This window comes from Theropithecus gelada, chromosome 4, assembly GCF_003255815.1.
Source record: "Theropithecus gelada isolate Dixy chromosome 4, Tgel_1.0, whole genome shotgun sequence".
Lineage (NCBI taxonomy): Eukaryota > Metazoa > Chordata > Mammalia > Primates > Cercopithecidae > Theropithecus > Theropithecus gelada.
This window is the reverse complement of record NC_037671.1, coordinates 131,329,798-131,357,555: the sequence shown is the minus strand read 5'-3', so window position 1 is coordinate 131,357,555 and position 27,758 is coordinate 131,329,798. Positions and strand designations below refer to the sequence as shown.

At 41.7% G+C, this 27,758-nt stretch overlaps 1 protein-coding gene across 1 annotated transcript in view; it reads right to left on the bottom strand.

Moving 5' to 3' along the window:
* Nucleotides 1-6,288: 6,288 nt before the first annotated feature.
* The window catches only part of SLC22A2 (solute carrier family 22 member 2), a 44,104-nt gene continuing 22,634 nt past the window's right edge, over nt 6,289-27,758 (bottom strand). The window contains exons 10-11 of the mRNA XM_025383217.1: nt 17,098-17,197; nt 6,289-7,020 (exon numbers count right to left, since the gene is read on the bottom strand). Coding sequence (XP_025239002.1) covers nt 6,954-7,020; nt 17,098-17,197 — 167 coding nt within the window. The 3' untranslated portion in view covers nt 6,289-6,953. The remainder of the gene's footprint in view (nt 7,021-17,097; nt 17,198-27,758) is intronic.

The window sequence follows — 27,758 nt, the reverse complement described above, 5'->3', positions numbered from 1 at the left end:
AGCAATTGTGAATGGGAGTTCACTCATGATTTGGCTCTTTGTTTGTCTGTTAATGGTATATAGGAATGCTTGTGATTTTTGCTCATTGATTTTGTATCCTGAAACTTTGCTGAAGTTGCTTGTCAGCTTAAGGAGATTTTGGACTGAGACAATGGGGTTTCCTAAATATACAGTCATGTCATCTGCAAACAGGGACAATTTGACTTCCTCTTTTTCTAAGTGAATACACTTTCTTTCTTTCTCTTGCCTGATTGCCCCAGCCAGAACTTTCAACACTATGTTGAATGGGAGTGATGAGAGAGGGCATCCCTGTCTTGTGCCAGTTTTCAAAGAGAATGCTTCCAGTTTTTGCCCATTCAGTATGATATTGGCTGTGGGTTTGTGATAAGTAGCTCTTATTATTTTGAGATACATTCCATCGATACCTAGTTTATTGGGAGTTTTTAGCATGAAGGGCTGTTGAATTTTGTTAAAGGGCTTTTCTGCATCTATTGACATAATCATGTGGTTTTTGTCTTTGGTTCTGTTTATGTGATGAATCATGCTTATTGATTTGTGTATGTTGAACCAGTCTTGCATCCCAGGGATGAAGCTGACTTGATTGAGTTGGTAACATTTTTGATGTGCTGCTGGATTCGGTTTGCCAGTATTTTATTGAGGATTTTTACATTGATGTTCATCAGGGACATTGATCTAAAATTCTCTTTTTTTTGTTGTGTCTCTGACAGGCTTTGGTATCAGGATGATGCTGGCCTCATAAAATGAGTTAGGGAGGATTCCCTCTTTTTCTATTGATCAGAATAGTTTCAGAAGGAATGGTACCAGCTCCTCTTTGTACCTCTGGTAGAATTCGGCTGTGAATCTGCCTGGTCCTGGACTTTTTTTTGGTTGATAGGCTATTAATTATTGCCTCCATTTCAGAGCCTGTTATTGGTCTATTCAGAGATTCCACTTCTTCCTGGTTTAGTCTTGGGAAGGTATATGTGTCCAGGAATTCATCCATTTCTTCTAGATTTTCTAGTGTATTTGCATAGAGGAGTTTATAGTATTCTCTGATGGTAGTTTGTATTTCTGTGGGATCGGTGGTGATATCCCCTTTATCATTTTTTATTGCATCTATTTGATTCTTCTCTCTTTTCTTCTTCATTAGTCTTGCTAGGAGTCTATCAATTTTGTTGATCTTTTCAAAAAACCAGCTCCTGGATCCATTGATTTTTTAAAGGATTTTTTTTGTGTCTTTATCTCCTTCAGTTCTGCTCTGATTTTAGTTATTTCTTGCCTTCTGCTAGCTTTTGAATTTGTTTGCTCTTGCTTCTCTCATTCTTTTAATTGTGACGTTAGGGTGTCAATTTTAGATCTTTCCAGCTTTCTCTCATGGGCATTTAGTGCTATAAATTTCCCTCTACACACTGCTTTAAATGTGTCCCAGAGATTCCGGTACATTGTGTCTTTGTTCTCATTGGTTTCAAAAAACATCTTTATTTCTGTCTTCATTTCATTGTTTACCCGGTAGTCATTCAGGAGCAGGTTGTCCAGTTTCCATGTAGCTGTGTGGTTTTGAGTGAGTTTCTTAATCCTGAGTTCTAATTTGATTGCATTGTGGTCTAAGAGACAGTTTGTTGTGATTTCTGTTCTTTTACATTTGCTGAGGAGTGCTTTACTTCCAACTATGTGGTCAATTTTGGAATAAGTGCAATGTGGTGCTGAGAAGAATGTATATTCTGTTGATTTGGGGTGGAGAGTTCTGTAGATGTCTACTAGGTCCACTTGGTGCAGAGCTGAATTCAAGTCCTGGATATCCTTGTTAAACTTCTGTCTCATTTATCTAACATTGACAGTGGGGTGTTAAAGTCTCTCATTATTATTGTGTGGGAGTCTAAGTCTCTTTATAGGTCTCTTAGGACTTGCTTTATGAATCTAGTTGCCCCTGTACTGGGTGTATATATATTTAGGATAGTCAGCTTTTTTTTTTTTTTAATTGATCCCTTTACCATTATGTAATGGCCTTCTTTGTTTCTTTTGATCTTTGCTGGTTTAAGGTCTGTTTTATCAGAGACTAGAATTGCAACTCCTGCTTTTTTTTTTTTTTTTTTCTTCTGTTTTCCATTTGCTTGGTAGATCTTCCTCCATCCCTTTATTTTGAGCCTATGTGAGTCTTTGCATGTGAAATGGGTCTCCTGAATACAGCACACAGATGGGTCTTGACTCTTTATCCAATTTGCCAGTCTGTGTCTTTTAATGGGGCATTTAGCCCATTTACATTTAAGGTTAATATTGTTATGTGTGAATTTGATCCTGTCATTATGATGTTAGCTGATTATTTCGCCCGTTAATTCATGCAGTTTCTTCCTAGCATCAATGGTCTTTACAATTTGGCATGTTTTTGCAGTGGCTGGTACCAGTTTTTTCTTTCTATGTTTAGTGCTTCCTTCAGCAGCTCTTGTAAGGCAGGCCTGGTGGTGACAAAATCTCTCAGCATTTGCTTGTCTGTAAAGGATATTATTTCTCCTTCACTTATGAAGCTTAGTTTGGCTGGATATGAAATTCTGGGTTCAAAATTCTTTTCTTTAAGAATGTTGAATATTGGCCCCCACTCTCTTCTGGCTCATAGAGTTTCTGCCAAGAGATTTGCTGTTAGTCTGATGGGCTTCCCTTTGTGGGTAACCTAACCTTTCTCACTGGCTGCCCTTAACATTTTTTCCTTCATTTCAACCTTGATGAATCTGACAGTTATGTTTCTTGCGGTTGCTCTTCTCAAGGAGTATCTTTGTGGTGTTCTCTGTATTTCCTGAATTTGAATGTTGGCCTGTTTTGCTAGGTTGGGGAAGTTCTCCTGAATAATACCCTGAAGAGGATTTTCCAACTTGGTTTCATTCTCCCTGTCACTTTCAGGTACACCAATCAATCATAGAATTGGTCTTTTCACATAGCCCCATATTTCTTGGCAGCTTTGTTCATTTCTTTTTACTCTTTTTTCTCTAAACTTCTCTTCTTGCTTTATTTCATTAATTTGATATTCAGTCACTGATACCCTTTCTTCCACTTGATCAAATCGGCTACTGAAGCTTGTGTATGTGTCATGTAGTTCTTGTGTCATAGTTTTCAGCTCCATTAAGTTATTTAAGGTCTTCTCTACACTGTTTTTTCTAGTTAGCCATTTGTCTAATCTTTTTTCAAGGTTTTTAACTTCCTTGCAATGGGTTCAAACATCTTCCTTTAGCTCAGAGAAGTTTGTTACTACTGACCTTCTGAAGCCTACTTCTGTCAACTCGTTAAAGTCTTTCTCCATCCAGCTTTGTTCCATTGCTGATGAGGAGCTGTGATCCTTTGGAGGGAAGAAGTGCTCTGGCTTTTAAAATATTTGGCTTTTCTGCTCTGGTTTTTCCCCATCTTTGTGGTTTTATCTACCTTTGGTCTTTGATGTTGGTGACCTACAGATGGGGTTTTGGTGTGGATGTCCTTTTTGTTGATGTTGGTGCTATTCCTTTGTTTGTTAGTTTTCCTTCTAACAGTCAGGTCCCTCAGCTGCAGGTCTGTTGGAGTTTGTTGGAGGTCCTCTCCAGACCCTGTTTGCCTGGGTATCACCAGCAGAGGCTGCAGAACAGTAAATACTGCTGCCTGATCCTTTCTCTGGAAGCTTTGTCCCAGAGGGGCACCCGCCTGTATGAGGTGTCAGTCAGCCTCTACTGGGAGGTGTCTCAGTAGAGACACCTTGAGAAGTCTTGAGGTGGCAGTCTGTCCATTCTCAGAGCTCAAAAACTGTGCTGGGAGAACCACTGCTCTCTTTAGAGCTGTCAGACAGGGGCATTTAAGTCCGCAGAAGTTTCTGCTGCCTTTTGTTCAGCTATGCTCTGACCCCAGAGGTGGAGTCTATAGAGGCAGCAAGCCTTGCATCACTGCAGTGGGCTCTGCTGCATTTGAGATTTCTGGCAGCTTTGTTTAGCTACTCAAGCCTTAGCAATGGTGGACACCCCTCCCCCTGCCAGGCTGCTGCCCTGTAGGTCGATCTCAGACTGCTATGCTAGCAGTGAGCAAGGCTCTGTGGGTATGGAACCCACCAAGCCAGGTGCAGGATATAATCTCCTGTTGTGCCATTTGCTAAGACTGTTGGAAAAGTGCAGTATTTTAGCAGGAATGTACCATTTTTCCAGGTACAGTCTGTCATGGCTTCCTTTGGCTAAGAAAGGGAAATCCCCCAACCTCTTGTGCTTCCCGGGTGAGGCAACACCCCACCCTGCTTCAGCTCACCCTCTGTGGGCTGCACCAACTGTCCAACAAGACCCAATGAGGTGAACCAGGTACCTCAGTTGGAAATACAGAAATCACCGTCTTCTGCATTGATCATGCTGGGAGCTGCAGACTGGGGCTGTTCCTATTTGGCCATTTTGGAACGGACCTCCACAATCTTTGTCTTAACCTAACATTCCCTTTCTATCAATTCCAGATCTTTAGACAAACTCAACCAATTGTCAACCAGAAAATATTTAACTTCACCTATAGTCTGGAAGCTGCTGCCATGCCCTCCTCACTTTGAGTTGTCCTGCCTTTCTGGACCAATTCAATGTATTTCTTAAATGCATTTGATTGATGCCTCATGCTTCTCTAAAATGTATAAAACCAAGCTGTGCCCTGACCACCTTGGGCACATGTTCTCAGGACCTCCTGAGGGCTGTGTCACAAGCCATGGTCACTCACATTTGGCTCAGAATAAATCTCTTTAAATATTTTATAGAGTTCAACACTTTTATTTGACACTGGTACCAATTTATCATATTATTCTGTTCTCATGATACTAATAAAGACATACCCCAGACTGAGTAATTTATAAAGTTGTAAAAGGTTTGACTCACAGTTCCATGTGGCTGGGGAGGCCTCACAATTGTGGTGGAAGGCAAAGGAGGAGCAAAGGCACATCTTACACGACAGCAGGCAAGAGGAGTCCTGGCATGTGAAGGAGAATTCCCTGTTATGAAACTGTCAGATGTCATGAGACTTATTCACTATCACAAGAACAGCACAGGAAAAACCTGCCCCCATGATTCAATTACGTTGCATTCAGTACCTCCAATGACACATGGGAATTATTACAATTCAAGGTGAGATTTGGATGAGGACACAGAGCCAAACTATATCATGGGGGTTCAAGATCTTCAGATCACTCAGTGTCTCCATTCCAATTCTGAGATTCCCTCCTTCCTACCCATTTTGTAACTTTTGTTTAAGAGATCTGATGAGGGTATGAATTCAGCCTATGGGGCAATTCTACAGCCTATAATATCAACGTTTCTCTTCTTTCTTGCTCCTTCCTTCCCATCTCTGGCAGTGTGACCCACTGGTAGAGCCTTATAGGAAGCCAGGTGGTGAAGGCTCTGAGAAATGTCATTTTCAGGTTTCAACATTTGATGCCACAGAAGAGACTGTGGGAGGACAGGCGTGCCTGCTTTCTCAGGAAGCTCCTGGAAGTTATGCTTCTTTAAAATGTGACAAAAATCAAGAAGGAGATGGCATCCAGGAGACAGGAGACAAAAGGAACACCCAGGAAGGTGGGGAGAGAGAGCCCAGGGCAACAGTCCTGCTGCAGACCTAGAGATTCACCAGGCCACAGTGGAGCAGGAGGGCTGGGGGCTCCAGGTGGGAGGTCTCTCAGAACAAAAGAAAAGAGAAACCAATGTGTGATGTATTTGAAAACATTGAGGGGAGAACTATTATTCTGTCAGACAGCTTAGAGGAAAATTAATGATGAATATGTAGAAAACAAAGCAATAAAAAAAAAAAAAACCAGTGTTCAGGAAAAGTGACATACTATAAAAGAAAGGAAGCATAATCATAGTACACTAAGTGACTCAGTGTTAATAGCCACAATGACATGAAAGTTCAGTATTTGATTTAATAAAAATGTGTGTTAAATAAAAGTTTAAAGGGAACAGAAAAGCTGTGTGTTGGGATGAAGGGAGAGATGAAGACAGCTACATTTTTATCTTTTATATTGAAAAGTAAATAGTTAATATTTAAACCAAAAAATCAAGAAATGTCAAAATAAAGAAGTTATTTAGATGTATGGAGATGAATCTCAGGGGGAAAATTCACCTAAAATAGTTGAAAATTTTCTCTAAGAAATTAGTAGAGGTGAAATAGGGCGAGGAAATTTTGTTTCTCATTATAAGCCTCATAATATTTAGCTTTTAAAAATGTATTTATATTACTTTTATAAAATATTAACATATATTTTAATATCCACAAATTTTGAGACATTTTTACCAGACTAAAAAATTATCATCAATGGTTTTATAATGCTAACATTTTTATTGAACTCTTCTCAAGATCTTTTGTAGAAAATACATGTTCATGCTTACCCAGTCTAAATATGGAAGGACCTCATGATTACTTAAGTTGTATTCCTGATTCTTTTATTTGAGATTCACTTTAAGTCTAACCTAGATAATAATCAATGTATTTTCAAAAATATCTTCACCTATGTTATTGAAAGGCCTATCTAAAGTTCTTGACATACATTCTGGACAATTTTATATTGTTTTGGGTGTTTTATTTCTTTAAGAAAATAGATGCTCCTCTCCCAACTTTTCTGTTTTTCAGACTTTTTTCTACTTTGTTTCCCTGGCCCACAGTTCCCCTGTGTATTCTGGTTAGATGGCATTGTAGAGAAAATAATCAAATTTTAAAAACACAAAGATTGGAAAAAACCCTCCAGAAAACCAATGTCCAATGTCCTAGGAATGCTGAGAATAAAGTGAACTGGAAGAACTTGGCAGGATCTGTTCCCATAGGTATTTTTCCACAGTGTACAATAGACTCCACTGGCTGTAGACATAGGTTGATAGGGCTCAGGGGTAAGTTCGGTTGAGTTGTACGGCTTTGTGATGAGTGCAGGAATTTCTGCTTTTGGTCTTGCTGCCATCAAAGCTAGGTCATGACAGGAGCAATTGTCTCTCTTCTTAGTTCAATGGAATGTCTAGTTTCTGAACTTGGAGGTAAATCATCTTTTCTTTATTTTTTCTTGGTCTGCAATAAGAAATAAAAATGGAGAGGGGAGAAAGAAATTATGAGGAGGCTGAAAACCAAAATAAAGTGGGTAATAAATAAGAGGAACAACAAATGATTATAAACTTTGTTCATGATTAGTCTTGCAATGTATTCTGAATGGTGGGTCTCACAAAGAAAATGGACAGAACTTGTTGATAACTCATGTTGACAGAGTTATTCCTAAAATTCTCTTATTGAATTGGTACTGGCCTAAATAAGTTCCTTTTTTATTTAGGGTGTTCACCTTTCTTTGTAATAGAGAATGTGGGTAAAGGCTAAACTTAATCTTATATCAGTTAATGATAAAGATTGCAAAATCTAGACATTGTTATCATTAGTTAAGCAAATAGAATTTGAAAAATTATTTTTTCAAAGTGTATTTACTTTTCAACAGCTTGATAAATGAAGAATGCAATCAAAACATTTGTTCAAATTGCAAGTTTTCTCAATCATCTTGTCTTCGTGAATGCCAGGACATTGCTGATATTCATCGTATAAATGCTGCTTTCTTCATTTTATTGTTACCAGCCATGCCTTTTGGACCTGTTTCTGTTGATAGCAATATTGAATCAGGTGTGGGCTGCTCCCAGCCACCCAGCATCTCACAGAATTTCCCCAACCTGGAGTTGGTTAGTTTTGTCTCAATTTCTGGACAAATCCAATCTGAGACGAGGGATGGCAGAAGCTTACCCAAATAACCCTATGGTTTTGGAATTCTCTAAAGCTCCAGATGGGGAGGTACACTCAAGTCAGTTGAGCTCCTCTGGTCTCTGTGCCAACAACAATAACAACAACTGCAGCAGCAGAAATAACAGTAGCAATAGAAGCAGCAGCAGGAACAACAAAAGCAACAACAGCAGCAACAGTAGCAGCAATACTAGTAACAGCAGCAACAACAGTAATAACAGTAGTAACTGCAGTAACAACAGCAGAAACATCAGCAACAACAGCAGCAGTAACAACAACAAAAGCAACAGTAGCAACAATAGTAATAACAACAGCAACAGTAACAGTAGCAGCAACAGATATGGCAACAGTAATACCATCAGCAGCAACAGCTATAGCAACAATAGCAGCCTCAGTAGTAACAGCAATAGCAACAGTAACAACATGAGCAACAGCAGCAGCAACAATAGTATTAGCAATAGCAATAGCAACAGTAACAACAGGAGCAGCAGCAGCAATAACAGCAGCAGTAGCAACAATAACAAAAGCAACAGCAATAGTAACAACAAAAGCAACAATAGCAACAACAGCAGCAATAATTTTAGCAATAGTAGCAACGATAGCAACAGAATCAACAGCATCACAATTAAGAGCAACAACAGTAGCAACAATAGCCACAGAAATAGCAAGAGCAGCAGTAGCAACAACAGGAGTAGAAGCAATAACAGCAGCAGCAGCAACAACAGAAGTAGTAGTAGTAATAGCAGTAACAGCAGCAGCAGCAATCATTACCATAGTAGCAACAACAGTAGCAGCAGCACCAGCAGCAGTAGTAGCAGCAACAGCAATAGCAACAGTAGCAGCATCAGCAACAACAGCAGCAACAATAGCAGCAGTAACAATGGCAACAGCAGCAGCAACAATAATAGCAGCAGCAGCAACAGCAACAGTTGCAGCAGCAGCAACAACAGCAACAATAACAAAAGCAACAATAGCAACAGTATCAGCAACAGCAATAGCAACAGAAGCATCACCAACAGCAATAGCATCACAGTTAACAACAGCAACAATAGCCATAGCAACAGCAACAGCAGCAGTAGCAACAGAAATAGCAGTAATAACAGCAGCAGCAGCAGCAGCAATAATTACAACAATAGCAGCAATAGCAGCAACAACAGCAGCAAGAGCAGTAACAACAATAAAAGCAACAATAACAACAGCAATAGCAGCAGCAATCATAACAGCAACAGCAGTAACAATAGCAGCAATGACAACATCAGCAACAATAGCAGCAACAACAGCATCAGCAATGGTAGCAGCAGTGACAGCAATAGCAACAGCATCATACTCAACAATGGCAATAACAACAGAAGCAGCAGCAACAACAAAAGCAACAGTAGCAACAATAGTAGCAGCAACCACAACAGTAACAACAGCAGCAACATCAGCAGTAGCAACAACAGCAGCTGCAGTGGCAATAGTGGCAACAACAGCAGCAGCAGCCATAGTAGTAGCAATGACAACAGCATTAACAACAACAACAGCAACAATTTCAGCAACAGCAGCAGCAGCAACAGCAACAGCATCATAATCAACAACAGCAATAATAATAGAAACAGCAACAATAGCAGTAGCAGCAACAACAGCAACAGCAACAGCAATGTCAGCAATGGTAGCAGCAACAACAATAACAAAAGCAACAACAGCAGCAATAGCAGCAGCAACAACAAGAGGAGCAACAAAAGTAGCTGCAACAACAAAAGCAACAGCAGCAACAACAGCAGCAGCAAGAATTATAACAGCACCAACAACAGCAACATCAGCAAAAGCAGCAACAGCAATAGCAGAAGCAGCAACAACATCAGTAGCAGCAGCAGCAGCAGCAAGAGCAGCAACAACAGTAGCTATAACAATAACAAAGGTGAACAGCAACAGCAGCAACAAAAACAACAACCACAGCAAAAGCATCAACAACAGCAAGAAAGCAGCAACAACAGTAGCTTCAACAATAACAAAAGCAACAACAGCAGCAACAGTAGTGACAAAAACAACAGCAGCAATAGTCACAGCAGCAACAGTAACAGTAGCAGCAATAACAACAGCTACAACACTAACAGAGGCAACAACAGTAACAGCAGCAGTAGCAGTAGTAGCAACAACAGCAGCAGCGATAACAATGGAAGCATCAGTAACAACAATAGCATCACAATCAACAACAGCAAAAGCAGCAGCAACAATAGCCACAGCAACAGCAACAGAAGCAATAACAGCAGCAGCAACAACAGCAGTAGGAATACCAGCAGTAACAACAGCAGCAGTAACATCAGCAACAACAGCAGCAACAACAGTAGCAGCAGTAGCAACAGCAGCAATAATTATAACAGCAGCAGCAACAACAGTAGAAACAAGTACAATAGCAATAACAACAGTAATAGCAATAACAACAGTAATAGCAACAGCAAAAACAATAGTAGCAGTACCAATAACAACAGCAGCAACAGCAGCAATAATTATAACAGCAGCAGCAACAACAGTAGAAACAAGTACAATAGCAATAACAACAGTAATAGCAATAACAACAGTAATAGCAACAGCAAAACCAATAGCAGCAGTACCAATAACAACAGCAGCAACAACAGCAACAATAAAAATGGCAATAGCAGCAGCAACAACGGCAGCAGCAGCCGCAACAACATCAGTCACCAGTGAGTGACTACTAATTAAATACCAAGTGCTGTGATGGGTGCTTCATTGCATTGTCCCATTCATGAGCCCAACCCTCTGATGGTGAGACAAGTTCATGGGCCACAAAATCTAGCTGCCAGGATGGAAACTTTGGCTTTGTCACTTATTGGCTGTGTGGTTTTGAGCAAGTCCTTTACTTTCTCCGGCCTGTTTTTATATTCCAGTTGTCAGTGGGGTTAATAATAACACCTATTTCATAGGGTTGCTGCAAGGATTCAATGAGGGAATACAGGCATACCTCAGAGATATTGGGGATTCAGTTCCAGACCACCACAATAAAGTAAATTTTACCATAAAGTGAGTCATACATTTTTGTTGGTTTTCCAGTTCATATAAAAGTTATGGTTACACTATACTGTAGTCTATTAAATGTGCAATATTATGTCTAAGAAAACAATGTAATTTAAAAATACTTTTTTAAAAAAATGCTAACAATCATCTGAGCCTTCAATTAGTTGTAATCTTGCTGGTGGAGGCTCTTGCCTCTATGTTGATGGCTGCTGACTGATCAAGATAGTGGTTGCCGAAGGTTGAAGTGGCTGTTGAAACTTCTTAAAACAAGAATATGAAGTTTTCAATGTTGATTGACTCTTCCCTTCATGAAAGATTTCTCTATAGCATGCAATGCTGTTTCATAGTACTTTACCCACAGTAGAGCTTCTTTAAAAATTGGAGTCAATCCTCTCAAACCCTGATGCTGCTTTGTCAACTAAGTTTATGTAATATTCTAAATTCTTTGTTGTCATTTCAACAATGTTCACAGGATCTCCACCAGCAGTAGATTCCATCTCAAGAAACCACTTTCTAAGCTCATCTCTAAAAAGCAGCTCCTCATCTGTTCAAGTTTTATCATGAGGTTGAAGCAATTCAAGTCACATCTTCGGGCTCTACTTCTAATTCTAGTTCTCTTGCTATTTCTATCATATCTGCAGATACTTTTTATGCTGAATTCTTGACCTCTTCAAAGTTATCCATGAGGGTTGTAATCAACTTCTTCAAAACTCCCATTAATGTTCATATTTTGACCTCCAATCATTCACAAATGTTCTTAGTGGCATCTACAATGGTGAAACTTTTCCAGAAGGTTTTCAAGGTACTTTGCCTAGAACAATTACAGGAATTACCATCTATGGTAGCTATAGCCTTATAAAGTATATTTCTTAAATAATAATACTTGAATGTCAAAACTACTCCTTGATCCATGGGCTGTAGAATGGATGCTGTGTTAGTAGGCATTAAAACAACATTAATCTTTAGGTACATCTCCATCAGAGCTCTTGGGTGACCAGGTGTATGTATTGTCAATGAGCAGTAATCTTTTGAAAGCAATCTTCTTTTCTAAGCAGTAGGTCTAAACAGCAGGCTTAAAATATTCAATAAACCATACTGTAAACAGGTATACTGTTATCTGTACACAGGCTTTGTTATTCCATGACCACACGCAGAGTAGATGTAGCATAATTCTTAGGGACTCTAGGGTTTTAATGGTAAATGAACATTGGCTTCACCTTCTAGTCACCAGCTGCAAGAGAGTCAACCTGTCCTTTGAGCTTTGAAACCAGGCATTGATTTTTTTTCCCTGTCACCTTGAAAGTACTAAATGTCATCTTCTTCCAATAGAAGGCTGTTGTGTCTATATTGAAAATCTGTTGTTTAGTGTGACCACCTTCATCAACGATCTTTGTTAAATCTGGAGAACTTGCTGCAGTTTCTACACCAGCACTTGCTGCTTCACCTTGCACTTTTATGTTACAGAGACGGCTTCTTTCCATAAGCCTTAAGAACCAACCTTACTAACTTCAAATTTTTCTTCTGCTGCTTCTTCACCTGTCTCAGCCTTCATATAATCAAAGAGAGTTAAGGCCTTGCTCTGGATTAGGCTTTGGCTTAAGGGAATGTTGTGACCGGTTTGATCTTCTATCCAGACCACTCAAGCTTTCTCCATATCAGCAATAAGGCTGTTTCATTTTCTCATTTGTGTGTTCACTGGAGTAGCATTTTTAAACTTCCTTCAAGAACTTTTCCTGTGCATTTTCGACTTGGCTAACTGGTGCAAGAGGCCTTGCTTTTAGCTTATGCTGGCTTTCAACATGACGTCCTCACTGAGCTCAATCATTTCTGCCTTTTGCTTTGAAGTTGAGACTTGCAACTGAATTTAACACCAAGAGGGCATTGTAGAGCTATTAACTGGCCTAATTTTAATATGGTTGTGCCTTAGGCAAGAGGAAGGCCCAAGGAAAGGAAGAGATGGGGGAACGGTCAGTGTGTGGAACAGTCAGATAACACACATTTTATTAATTAAGCTTGCTGTTTTACACGGACATGGTTTGTGGTGCCCTAAAACAATTACAATAGTAGTACCAAAGATTACCGATCTCAGGTCACCATCACAGATATGATAATAATGGAAAAGTTTGAAATATTGTGAGAATTACCAACACATGCCACAGTGACATACAGTGAGCACTTGCTGTTGGAAAAATGCTGCAAATAAACTTGCTTAATGTAGAGTTGCTGTATACCTTCAATCTGTTAAAAAATGCAATATCTGCAAAACGCAATAAAATGAAGTGCAATAAAAGAAGGTGCATGGGAAGGGCATGGAAAGCACGGGCAGAGCTCTTAGTAAATGTTAGCTATTGTTATCCTCATTTTACAGAAGGGAAACCAGCTTAAGAAGTGAGATAAGGGACCAGGCGTGGTGCCTCACACTTGTAATCCCAGCAATTTGGGAGGCCAAGGTGGGTGGATAACTTGAGCTCTAGAGTTTGAGACCATCCTGGGCAACATGGTGAAACCTGTCTCTACTAAAAAAATACAAAAAAATTAGCTGGGCGTGGTGGCACATGCCTGTAGTCCCAGCTGCTTGGGAGGCTGAGGTGGGAGAATGACCTGGGCCCAGGAGGTTGAAGCTGCAGTGAGCTGAGATTGAGCCACTGCACTCCAGCCAGGGTAACCGGTGGGAGACTCTGTCTCAAAAATAGAGAGATAAAAAAAGTGAGAAGTGAGATAAAGAATAGGGTAAAAGTCCATGCAGGCTATATTTGTAACTAGGACAGGGTTAGTGCCCTTAGGAACCAAATGACTTGGTTGGTGAGGGAGGGATTGTTGCCCTGCCCTGTTTCTGCTGGCTCTCAGCGCATATGACACTGTTCTTGGGGTCAGTTTTCAGTGCCAGCTGTGGTCTGCCCTCCTGCCCCCAGACATCCTTGCCTCCTGCAGGCCACACCTCCCACCCCTCCCTCTGTAGGCGCACTGTTCTCTGGCTCTGTCTCAGCCCTCAGCACTCCCACTCTTCTGCAATTCCCCAAGTCTTACACATATCTCTCAGTGCATGGTGAACTGGGTTATATAATACAGAAACAAGAACAGTATGAATCTTCATAGCAGTATCTGTAGATCATACAAATGGGAAGAATATAAAATAACAACAGGAATGATCTTTTGAAATATCTCTTTAGCCTGCCTTGAACCAGCCTGGTGAAAATGAACAACTCTGACAAGCATAGGAATGTGTGTGTCACTGAGTTACACTTCTCCATCTTACAACAACTCGGAATGTGTTTTAAAATTTGATTTCCGGCCGGGCGCGGTGGCTCAAGCCTGTAATCCCAGCACTTTGGGAGGCCGAGGTGGGCGGATCACGAGGTCAGGAGATCGAGACCATCCTGGCTAACATGGTGAAACCCCGTCTCTACTAAAAATACAAAAAACTAGCCGGGCGTGGTGGCGGGCGCCTGTAGTCCCAGCTACTCGGAGGCTGAGGCAGGAGAATGGCCTGAACCTGGGGAGGCGGAGCTTGCAGTGAGCCGAGATCACGCCACTGCACTCCAGCCTGGGTGACACAGCGCGAGACTCCGTCTCAAAAAAAAAAAAAAAAAAAAAAATTTGATTTCCAATAAATAGTCTAGGCATATATTTTCCTGTTTTATAGAACAGCTACAAAAGCTTCTGTGAATAATAGCAGGGGCTTGTAGACATTAATTAATTAGTGTCAGGCAGTTTATTGACACTTGGTGAGTGTCAATTGGAAAGCACTGGGTGAGAGCACTTAGTAAATGTTAGCTATTGTTATCCTCATTTTACAGAAAGGAAAACAGGCTTAAGAAGCAAGATAAGGTATTGGGTATAAGTCCCCAGGTTATATTTGTAACTAGGACAAGTTTAGTGCCGTTAGGAACCATAACAACTTAATTAGGAACCAGGTGACACTTAATTAGTGTCAGGCACTTTACACATATTTTCTTCTTTAATCCAGTGAGTAGGTACTGTTGTCCCCATTTACAGATGAGGAAACTGAGGCTTTGAGGCATTCAGGCAATAAAGCCACACACATGGGAAATGTGATGGCAGGGCTTCAGGTTCCACAGGTCGTGCTCTTCACTACACATATTACTGCCTGCCTGGCACTGGCGCCGGCTAGAGAAAGAAACTTCAATTTGGGATGCTGTAGAAAGAACTTCAGCATTTATTCCACAAATAATTGGTAAGCTCCTGCTCTGTATATGCCAGCCACCGTGCTGGGTTCCAGCGATACCACAGGAAACAGGATTTAGACCGTCTTTGACGGGAGGTGCCCATGTGTGTGGGAAGCTGCATAGGGAGAGGGGTATGGGGTTGGAGACAGTTGGTTTAGATGAAAGGTCTCCAACTCAAATGTCTGCATGCACCAGGCAGATCATACAATGTACCAAAGACAATAGGAAATAGTGGGGACTGTGGCCTCCTGCACAGGGCAAACCCTTCAGAAAGCCAAGCTATCATTCAGCTCCTACACATTGACAAGAGGAAATATCTTCTCAGTGTTACCAAATCTTCTGCTTTTTTAAAACAGATCCTGGAAATCCAGTTTATGTGGAATTTCCCACTTTAAAAAAAAAATACTGTGTAGGCCAAAGAAAGCACTGGAGAACTTGGTGGCCTGCAGGCTGTGAGTATGTGACCTCTGTCCAGATTCAAAAGCCTTTTCCAACTCTAAGACTCAAGTTCTAGGAAAAGCCTCAGACCAATGTGATTTACCAGCATTTTGTCCATTTGGTAAAATGAATAAAAATCAGTCGTTCGTGGTATCAGCAGGCCAAAAATGGAGTCAGAAGAAAATAAATAAAAATATCTAAACATACTGTATAAACAAATTTGTGGGGAGAGTGTCAGACAGGTTTGTCTTTCATTTTTTTAATGTACTGTTTGAATGGGTTCATATGGTCCAAAATTCAAAATTACAAAAAGGTAAGCATTGCAGTCTCCCTTCTACCTGTATCCCACAGCCACTCAATTCCATAGACAACCAATGTTATGGTTCTTGTACATTTTTGAGACACAAGTATTTATATATATGTCCTTTCCCTATTTTTACACAAATGATAGGCTATCTACTTTTCTATGTTTTGCTTTTTCCCCCATTAGCAATATGTCTTGGAGAACTTTCCTTGTCAGTGTACGTGAAGTGGCCTCATTCTTTTTAATGACTGAATAATTTTACAGAATGGCATATCATTTATTTAACTGGTGTTCTAATTCATGATCATTTAGGTTGTTTCCAAACTCTTGTTATAAAAAAATGCCTTAATGACTAGTCCTGTACACATGTCACTTTGTACATGTAAACTTCTAGCAGTGTAGAGTTACTAGCTTAAAGGATATACATGTTTGTAATTTTAATTTAATTATTATTATTATTTTTTTAGACGGAGTTTTGCTTTGTCATCCAGGCTGGAGTGCAGTGGCGCTATCTCAGCTCACTACAACTTCTGCCTCCCGGGTTCAAGTGATTCTCCTGCCTCAGCCTCCCCAGTGGCTGGGATTACAGGTGTGTACCACCACACGCAGCTAAATTTTTTGTATTTTTTTAGTAGAGATGGAGTTTCACTGTGTTAGCCAGGATGATCTCAATCTCCTGACCTTGTGATCGGCCACCTCGGCCTCCCAAAGTGCTGAGATTAGAGGTGTGGGCCACCGTGCCTGGCCCATGTTTATAATTTTTATCCTACTATTACACTGTCCATTATAGAGGTATCTAACTCCTACCAGCAACACGGGAGACTGTGTTTCTCCCCATTCTTCCCCAACATAGTGTGTTACCAAGTAATTTTATTTTTGACAATCCAAGTAGTTATTAGCGCAGTGTTAATTTGAACTTTTCTTACTATGAAGGAGGTTGAGCATATTTTCACATATTTAAGAGCTGTTTTTATTTCCTTTTCATTGAATTATTTGCTCACATATGTTGCCTATTTTTTTTTTCTATTGGGTGGTTGCTCTTACAGATTTGTTGGGAAAATTAGCCCAGTGTAGAGTAGTAAATATTTTCTTCAAGTTTATAATTTTATTTTTAGCCTATGGTAGTTGTTTAATGCAGAATCTTTTATTTTAATGAAAGCAAACATATTGACCTTCCTTCTATGGATTCTGAATTTTTTGGGTCATATTTAGAAAGACTTTCTCCACATGAAAGTTTAAAGAAATTCTCGTATAGTGTCTTTGTAATTTTACTGATTTTTTAAATGCTTGCAAGTCTTTGATTTAGTTTGAATTTATCTCAGTGTATGGTGTGAAGTATGAAGTCAATCTAATTCTTTCCAAACAGCTACAGGGTTGTCCTAAAACCTTCATGGAACCGTTCATTTTGAACTTTCAACTGCCTACCTCTGCATATTTTCGGCTTCCTCGATGGTCTCAGGCAAAGCCTTCCCTTTAGTTTCTGGTAGCAACAGCACCAGACCTCCAGCAACCAAGCCAACCACAGCTGAAAGCCAAACAGATGAAAATCACATTAAGAACTGAAAAACTCAAGGTCTATAATTAGCGTTTCCCTTATTTTTGTTTAAAACTTTTTTTGGTGTTTTTCTATACTTATTTACAGATTCCTTTGCCATCTCTGACTGCTGTATTTTCCATTATAAATATTATACCAGTTCCAAACTCCATTGAATTACTATTCCTAATAGGGAAATGAAATACTTAACATTTTGAGTCAAGGTTATTCTAGGGTAGAGGACATTGCCACCATATTAAGATACTTTGGAGTTAGAAAATAACTCTGCAAAAAATGAACTGTTTGAAAAGGAGGACCATAACGCTGCCAGTACAAATCACTTAGTAAGGAAAATAAGTCAGAAACTTGGGTCATTTCTAGCAAATAAAAGTAATGAATTAGTATTTATTACGATGTAAGAGCACTAAAAAGTATAGCCAGGATTTTAGTTTAAATTCAGGTGTTCATTAAATTCTCATTATTCTTTTTTTTGTCTCTAGCTATAATCTTTAATAATAAACCTTACATGTTTTTGTTTCTTTAGATTCCGATAAAAGTTTTGATCTTTTAAAGTTGTATTCCTATGTGTTTCACAATAATAGAATACAGAAAATAAGATGTGGATTCTTTACTAGTTTTGAGGTCTCAGGACACTGCATGCCAGTCTCCATTTTTACACCCTCAGAAAATGGCTGAAATAGAAGCTGCAGGGCACAGAACCCAAGCTCTGAGGGCCTGGGCTCCAGCTCTGGCCCCTTGCATACTGGTCTCACGGCCTTGGGAAGTTCTGTAATCTTCCTGGTGCTCCAGACATTCCTATATAAATTGGGATAACATACTGTCAAATCGAGTTTAGCCTATAGCTGCCTCCTCACATGTTTTAAGTTTGGCCTGAAGGTTTATCTGTACATTGTGAACTATAACCTAGATGGAATGGCAAGCACACTGTAGCCTACTCTTGTGCCAGTTAAAACCACCTTTGCAAAATTATGACTGAGACAGTGAAAGAGATCTAACTTAATCGACTTCCTCTTGCTTCTACCCTCCAAGCTGTCCTTGTCATTCTTGGGTATAGGCTGACCTAACTTTGGGAGAAACTTAGTTCGTAGATTAAAACAAAGATGACAACAGCCAAAGCAGAACTCTTTGTTGCCTAGGAACTAGGTTGCCTTTGTAGGACTAACATTAGCCACAAGATAAGAAATTATGGTTTAGGAGTCATGCAGCTGGAGCCTACAAGATTCTGACCCTTTCTAAACTGCTGCTAAAATCAGTGCTTGAGATATTTTGCAGACCCTGCACTTGATGGATCAGCTGGCACCACCCAAATTGATAAACTGGCTTATCTGATCTTGTGGCCCCCACCAAGAACTGACTCAGTGCAAGAAGACAGCTTTGACTCCCCGTGATTTCATCCCCTACCAATCAGTACCCCCGCCTCACTGGCTTCCCCCACCCACCAAGTTATCCTTAAAAACTTAGATCCCTGAATGCTCCGGAGACTGATTTGAGTAATAATGAAACTCCAGTCTCCCACACAGCCAGCTCTGTGTGAATTACTCATTCTCTATCGCAATTCCCCTCTCTTGAGAAATTGGCTCTGTCTAGGCACCAGGCAAGGTGAACCCCTTGGGCGGTTACAAAATCACCAAGTTTTAGCCAGTCAAATGTGGCCAACTGTTCAAACCAGGTTTGAATAAGGCAAACACCAAGCTGTAACCAATCCAGTTATTTCTGTACCTCACTTCCGATTTCTGTACATGGCTTTCCTTTTTCTGTCTATAAATCTTCTTTCACCATGTGGCTGTGTTGGAATCTCTGAGCCTACTCTGGCTCGGGAGGCTGCCTGATTCACGAATCATTCTTTGCTTAATTAAACTCTTATAAATTTAATTCAGCAGAAGTTTTTCTTTAACAATATCACCTCACAAATGTAAACCAAAAACAAAATTCGAAGATCCCCAACTGATTGAAATGAACTGAAAAACTTCAAGATTTTTCACTCCCACCCCTTCCCATTCAAGCCCTGATGGAAAGGGGTGGGGGTCAGACATGTCTCATTATACCCTCTCCCTTTTGGAGTTCAAGCACAAGTCACCAGTGTTAACATTAAAACACATCTTAAGACTGACATAACAGACTCTTTGTAGCAATAAGATAGCAAATTCCAACCTGACCACAGAATAATATCACATGACAGACAAAAAAAAAAAATTAAAATATTTTACCCCAAAATATATTTCTTTGACCTAGTTTGAAATGGCCTGGCAAAGCCATCTTTTGTGGAGAGAATTCGCATCTGTAAAGAATCTCTATTAACATAACTAGATCTTTCCCTTTCCAGACCCTCCCAATCCTGAAGAGATTAACTAAGAGACTAGCACCTTTTAAAGGTCTGAATAAGAAACACTTGCCATTGATTGTCTCTAAAGGCAGCACCTATGAGACTTCATCTACATAATAAGAGCCTTGGTTTCCATAACCACTTATCTTAACTCAGGCACTCTTTTCTATGGATTCTGGATCTTTAGATAATAATTTAACTCTTTCAAGCAATTGCCAATCAGAAAATCTTTGAATCCACCTATGATCTGGAAGTCCCTGCTTTGAGTTGTCTTGCTTTTCTGGACCAAATCAATGGATTCCTCACATGTATTGATGGATGTCTTTTGTCTGCTCAATACGTATAAAACCAAGCTGTAATCCAACTACCTTGGACACATGTTCCCAGGACCTCTTGAGACTGTGCCTCAGGCAAGTCACTCAAATTTGGTCAGAATATGGTCACTCATATTTGGCTCAGAATAAACTCTTTAAATATTTTACAGAATTTAGCCTTTTTCCTCGACATGTCAGAGGCATTTGAAACACAACAACTTTATCTTGAATAGGGACTGGGTAAAATAAGGCTGAGACTTACAGGGCTGCATTCCCAGACAGGCATTCTAAGTTACAGGATGAGTTAGGAGATCGGCACAAGATACAGCTCACAAAGACCTTGCTGATCAAACAGGCTGCAGTAAAGCCGTCTACAACCCACCAAAACCAAGATGGCAATGGGAGTGACCTCTGGTCGTCTTCACTGCTACACTCCCACCAGTGCCATGACAGTTTACAAATGCCATGGCAACATCAGGAAGTTACCCAATATGGTCAAAAAAGGGGAAACTCATTAATAACCCACCTTTTGTTTAGCATACAATCAAGAAATAACCATAAAAATGGGCAACTAGGAGCCCTCAGGGCTGTTCTGCCTGTGGAGTAGCCATTCTTTATTCCTTGACTTCCTTAATAAAGTTGCTTTCACATTACTCTATGAACTTGCCCTGAATTCTTTCCTGTGTGAGATCCAAGAACCTTCTCTTGGGGTCTGGATCAGGACTCCTTTCCAATAACATCCTTCTGGTGAACCCTGAAGGGGGGATACTGAGGAGCCCTCCCCCCACCAGCCCGAAGGAAACAGATTGCAGCACTGATTAATCAACTTTGGGTAAGTGCTGGCATACCTGGGTAAAGGACGTGATTGAATTAGAGGCCCAATTTAGGGGAATTAGAGTCTCTTCTAAGACAGAGAGGGTTAAAAGTCCCTCTTAATAAAAGGCAAAGACACTTGACTGAACTTGGGTTTGAGGCCTAGTTTAGGAAGGTTAGAGTCCCTCCTAAGATTGAGGGGGGTAGAAGTCCCTCTCAGTAAAGTCCCTGTCAGCTAAGAATGAGTTTGGTACTATGGAATGTTAACTGCTATCTTCTTTGAATTAATTTCCCTTGCACTCTGCTGATGTCTGTGGGTGACAGGATTAGGCATATAAAGCATCTTGGAACATGGATAGTTATTGTCAGGCCTCTGAGCCCAAACTAAGCCATCATATCCCCTGTGACCTGCACATATACATCCAGATGGCCTAAAGCAACTGAAGAATCACAAAAGAAGTGAAAATGGCCTGTCCCTGCCTTAACTGATGACATTACCTTGTGAAATTCCTTCTTCTGGCTCATCCTGGCTCACAACCTCCCCCACTGAGCACCTGTGTCCCCTGCCCCTGCCTGCCAGAGAACAACCCTCTTTGACTGTAATTTTCCTTTACCTACCCAAATCCTATAAAATGGCCCCACCCCTATCTCCCTTCACTGACTCTTTTCATACTCAGCCCACCTGCACCCCGGTGAAATAAACAGCCTTGTTGCTCACATAAAGCCTGTTTGGTGGTCTCTTCACATGGACGCGAGTGAAATTTGGTGCCGTGACTCAGATCGGGGGACCTCCCTTGGGGGATCAATCCCCTGTCTTCCTGCTCTTTGCTCCATGAGAAAGATTCACCTATGACCTCTGGCCCTCAGACTAACCAGCCCAAGGAACATCTCACCAATTTCAAATCCGGTAAGCGGCCTCTCTTTACTCTCTTCTCTGACCTCTCTCACTGTCCCTCAACGTCTTTCTCCTTTCAATCTTGGTGCCATCTTTCAATCTCTGCCTTCTCTTAATTTCAGTTCCTTTCCCTTTTCTGGTAGAGACAAAGGAGATGCGTTTTATCCGTGGACCCAAAACTCTGGCACTGGTCATGGACTTGGGAAGACAGTCTTCCCTTGGTGTTTAATCATGTGGGGACACCTGCCTGATTATTCACCCACATTTCATTGGTGTCTGATCACCGCAGGGACACCTGCCTTGGTCATTCACCCACATTCCCTTGGTGGCAAGTCAGTTGCAGGGATGCCTGCTTTGGCTGCTCACCCACATTGCAGGCCAGGGCTGCTCACCCAACCCCTTCTCTCCGTGTCCCCACCTCTTCTTCACTTTCCTGGGGGGCGAGCACCTCCCATCCCTTCTCTCCATGTCTCTACCCCTTTTCCACTTTCCTGGGGGGCAAGCACCCCCCACCCCTTCTCTCTGTGTCTCTACTCTCTCTTTTCTCTGGGCTTGCCTCCTTCACTATGGGCAACCTTCCACCCTCCATTCCTCCCTTTTCTCCCTTAGCCTGCTTTCTCAAAAATTTAAAACCTCTTCAACTCTCACCTGATCTAAAATCTAAGCATTTTGTTTTCTTCTGCAACACCGCTTGACCCCAATACAAACTTGATAGTGGTTCCAAATAGCCAGAAAACGGCACTTTCGATTTTTCCATCCTACAACATCTAGATAATTCTTGTCATAAAATGGGCAAACGGTCTGAGGTGCCTGACGTCCAGGCATTCTTTTACAAATCGGCCTCTCCCTAGTCTCTGTTCCCAATGCAACTCGTCCCAAATCTTGCTTCTTTCCCTCCCGCCTGTCCCCTCAGTCCCAATCCCAAGCGTTGCTGAGTCTTTCCAAAGTCTTCCTTTTCTACAGACCCATCTGACCTCTCCCCTCCTCCCCAGGCTGCTCCTCACCAGGCCGAGCTAGGTCCCAATTCTTCCTCAGCCTCCGCTCCCCAACCGTATAATCCTTTTATCACCTCCCCTCCTCACACCAGGTCCAGCTTACAGTTTCATTCCGTGACTGGCCCTCCCCCACCTGCCCAGCAATTTCCTCTTAAAAAGGTGGCTGGAGCTACAGGCATAATCAAGGTTAATGCTCCTTTTTCTTTGTCCAACCTCTCCCAAATCAGTTAGCATTTAGGCTCTTTTTCATCAAATATAAAAACCCAGCCTAGTCCATGGCTCATTTGGCAGCAACCCTTAGACTCTTTCCAGCCCTAGACCCTGAAGGGTCAGAAGGCTGTCTTATTCTAAATATGCATTTTATCACCCAGTCAGCTCCTGACATTATAATAAAGCTCCAAAAATTAAATCCCAGCCCTCAAACCCCACAAGAAGACTTAATTAACCTCACCTTCAAGGTGTACAAGAGTAGAGTAGAGGCAACCAAGTAGCAATGTATTTCTAAGTTGCAATTCCTTGCCTCCACTATGAGACAAACTCCAGCCACATCTGCAGCACACAAGAACGCCAAACACCTGAACTGCCAGGGGTTCCTCGAGAACCTCCTCCCCCAGGAGCTTGCTACAAGTGCTGGAAATCTGGCCACTGGGCCAAGGAATGCCCGCAGCCAGGGATTTCTCCTAAGCCATGTCCCATCTGTGCAGGACCCCACTGGAAATTGGACTGTCCAACTCGCCGGCAGCCACTCCTAGAGCCCCTAAAGCTCTAGCCCAAGGCTCTCTGACTGACTCCTTCCCAGATCTGCTTGGCTTAGCGGCTGAAGACTGACGCTGCCCGGTCACCTTGGAAGCCCCCTGGACCATCATGGACGCTGAACTTTGGGTAATTCTTACAGTGGAGGGTAAGTCTGTCCCCTTCTTAATCAATACAGAGGCTATCTACTCCACGTTACCTTCTTTTCAAGGGCCTGTTTCCCTTGCCTCCATAACTGTTGTGGGTATTGATAGCCAAGCTTCGAAACCCCTTAAAACTCTCCCACTCTGGTGCCAACTTGGACAACATTCTTTTAAGCACTGTTTTATAGTTATCCCCACCTGCCCAGTTCCCTTATTAGGCAAAGACATTTTAACCAAATTATCTGCTTTCCTGACTATTCCTGGACTACAGCCACATCTCATTGCCACCCTTCTTCCCAACCCAAAGCCTCCTTTGTGTCTTCCTCTCGTATCCCCCGACCTTAACCCACAAATATGGGACATCTCTACTCCCTCCCTGGCAACCAATCACATGCCCATTACCATCCTATTAAAACCTAATCACCCTTACCCCTCCCAATGCCAGTATCTCATCCCATAGCACACTTTAAAAGGATTAAAGGCTGTTATCACTCACCTGCTACAGCATGGGCTTCTAAAACCTATAAACTCTCTTTAAAATTCCCCCGTTTTACCTGTTCTAAAACTGGACAACTCTTACAGGTTAGTTCAGGATCTGCGCCTTATCAACCAAATTGTTTTGTCTATCCATCCCGTGGTGCCAAACCCATATCCTCTCCTATCCTCAATACCTCCCTCCACAACTCATTATTCTATTCTAGATAAACCTAGCTGACCCTATAAATCCTAAATCCTTTCCCCACTCTCCTTTTAATTCCTTAAAAAAAAAGCCCTAAAAGCTGCTCCCATGGTGGCTCTCACTAACTCATCACTCCCTTCTCAGTACATACAGCTGAAGTGCAGGGCTGTGCAGTCAGAATTCTTACACAAGGACCGGGACCATGCCCTGTAGCCTTTTTATCCAAACAACTTGACCTTACTGTTTTAGCCTAGCCCTCATTTCTGTGTGCAGTGGCTGCCACTGCGTTAATACTTTTAGAGGACCTCAAAATCACAAACTATGCTCAACTCTCTACAGTTCTCATAACTTCCAAAATCTATTTTCTTCCTTCCACCTGCCTCCTCCAGCTATACTCACTCTTAGTTGAGTCTCCCACAATTACCATTGTTCCTGGCCCAGACTTCAATCTGACCTCCCACATTATTTCAGATACCACACCTGACCTCCATGACTGTATCTCTCTAATCCACCTGACATTCACCCCATGTCCCCATATTTCCTTCTTTCATGTTCCTCACCCTGATCACATTTGGTTTACTGATGGCAGTTCCACCAGGCCTAATCGCCACTCACCAGCAAAGGCAGGCTATGCTATAGTATCTTCTACATCTATCATTGAGGCTACCACTCTGCCCCACTCCACTACCTCTCAACAAGCTGAACTCATTGCCTTAACTCAGGCCCTCATTCTTGCAAAGGGACTATACATCAATATTTATGCTGACTCTAAATATGCCTTCTATATGCTGCACCAGCATGCTGTTATATGGGCAGAAAGAAGTTTCCTCACTATGCAAGGGTCCTTCATCATTAAGCCTCTTTAAAAAAAATGCTTCTCAAAGCCGCTTTACTTCCAAAGGAAGCTGGAGTCATTCATTGCAAAGGCCATCAAAAGGTATCAGATCCCATTGCTCAGGACAATGCTTATGCTGATAAGGTAGCTTTAAAAAGCAGCTAGCGTTCCAACTTCTATCCCTTACAGCAGTTTTTCTCCTTCTTATCTGGCCACTCCCACCTACTCCCCCACTGAAACTTCCACCTATCAATCTCTTCCCACACTAGGCAAATGGTTCTTGGATCAAGGATCTCCTTCCAGCCTCACAGGCCCATTCTATTCTGTCATCATTTCATAGCCTCTTCCATGTAGGTTACAAACCGCTAGCCCATCTCTTAGAACCTCTCATTTCCTTTCTATCATGGAAATCTGTCCTCAAAGAAATCACTTCTCAGTGTTCCATCTGCTATTCTACTACTCCTCAGGAATTTCCCAGGCCCTCTCCCTTCCCTACACATCAAGCTCGGGGATTTGCCCCTGTCCAGGACTGGCAAATTAACTTTACTCACATGCCCTTAGTCAGGAAACTAAAATACCTCTTGGCCTGGGTAGACACTTTCACTGGATGGGTAGAGGCCTTTCCCACAGGATCTGAGAAGGCCACTGTGGTCATTTCTTCCCTTCTGTCAGACATAATTCCTCGGTTTGGCCACCCCACCTCTATACAGTCCGATAACGGACCGGCCTTTATTAGTCAAATCACCCAAGCAGTTTCTCAGGCTCTTGGTATTCAGTGGAACCTTCATACCCCTCACTGTCCTCAGTCTTCAGGAAAGGTAGAACTGGCTAATGGTCTTTTAAAAGCACACCTCACCAAGCTCAGCCTCCAACTTAATAAAAGGACTCTGTCAAGAATAGAGCCCAAAAACTCCCCAACCAAACAAGTAATTACACAGAACCCCCTTGGACACTCTCTAATTGGAGGTCCTGGGTCCTCCCAATTCTTAGTCCTTTAATACCTATTTTTTTCCTTCTTTTATTCAGACCTTGTGTCTTCTGTTTAGTTTCTCAATTCGTACAAAACCACATCCAGGCCATCACCAATCATTCTATATGACAAATGCTCCTTCTAACAACCTTACCACAAAATCTTCCTTCAGCTAAATCTCTCCTACTCTAGGTTCCCACGCCGCCCCTAATCCTGCTCAAAGCAGCCCCGAGAAACATCGCTCATTATCTCTCCATGCCACCCCCCAAAATTTTCCCCTATTTCATTTTTTTGTTATTTTTCTTAATATAAGAAGACAGGAATATCAGGCCTCTGAGCCCAAGCTAAGCCATCATGTCCCCTGTGACCTGCACATGTACATCCAGATGGCCTGAAGTAACTGAAGAATCACAAAATAAGTGAAAATGGTCTGTTTCTGCCTTAACTGATGACATTACCTTGTGAAATTCCTTCTCCTGGCTCATCCTGGCTCAAAAGCTCCCCCACTGAGCACCGTGTGACCCTTGCCCCTGCCTGCCAGAGAACAATCCCCTTTGAATGTAACTTTCCTTTACCTACCCAAATCCTATAAAATGGCCCCACCCCTATCTCCCTTCATTGACTCTCTTTTCGGACTCAGCCTGCCTGCACCCAGGTGAAATAAACAGCCTTGTTGCTCTGACAAAGCCGGTTTGGTGGTTTCTTCACACAGATGCGAGTTGTTTCTTCCTAAGAGGGACACTTGAGAGCTGATAGGACTGCTGGAAAAGATCCCTTAGCTACTGACAAGTGGTCACCTGAACAGTGTTGACCCACAGGGTGGGTCTTTCTCTGGCCTCCCTGAGCACCTCTCCTTCCCCACCCTGCCGCAGGAGGAGCTGCCCCTGCCACCCCACCAGGCAATGCTTTTCTCCCTTTCTCTCCTTTCTCTTCTATTTTTTCTGTTACTCAGGGCAACTGTCTGCTCTTTCATCTTGCCCAGAGACCACATGTTGAAAAATGTCCTTGGGAGCTTGAACTTGTAGTCACAAGGCAGTTCATTCTCTTGTTTTCCACCATCCAACAGATAGGAATTTGGGGATCCATGTCATACTTATCCCTAAAAATTGTCTTGTGCAGTTAAAAGCCTTTGCAAGCTCAGAATTGGCTGCTCTAAAATCCTTCTGGGAAGAACAATGGAAACCAACCAATGCTGTAGCTCAATAGCTAAGGCTTCACTATTTTACAATGGTGGCCCAGGGTTCAATACTGATTTAGGGAATGAATCCTTTCTGGTTTAAAATCTGTATAACCTTTACCACTGGTTAATTCTCTTCCTCTCCACAAACCATCTTGAAATTTCCTTTCTCTGAGAACAAAACTATTGGCTGTTTGACATGGCTAAAGTCGGGTAATAAGAGGTTTAAAAGGATTTGAGTGCTATGGTTAAAAGTCAGTTTATTCAAGTGCTAATAGCCTGGAACTCCTTGGGAAAAACAGAGGAGACGTCATAGACCCCCTTTTGAAAAAACCTTTGTTTTCCTCATAAAACCCCAGGAATCAAAGTGGATAGACCCCTCTCAAAATCTAAGGCTCTGTTCTGTTTTTCATTGCATTATCTGATGTTTTTGACTTGGAGGGTATCAGAAATTACTACACATTATGAGAGAGCTTTGATGTGTGACTAGGTAGGAAATATAGTTTTGGGGATAGCTAATGGCAGTTATGGGGAGATCTTCAGCTCTTTGCAAGTTTAGATCAGAAAAGCATGCTCTTGGCCACCTAGAAGTTATGAAAATGCCCCCATTCCTCACTGAGAGATAAGATTCCCA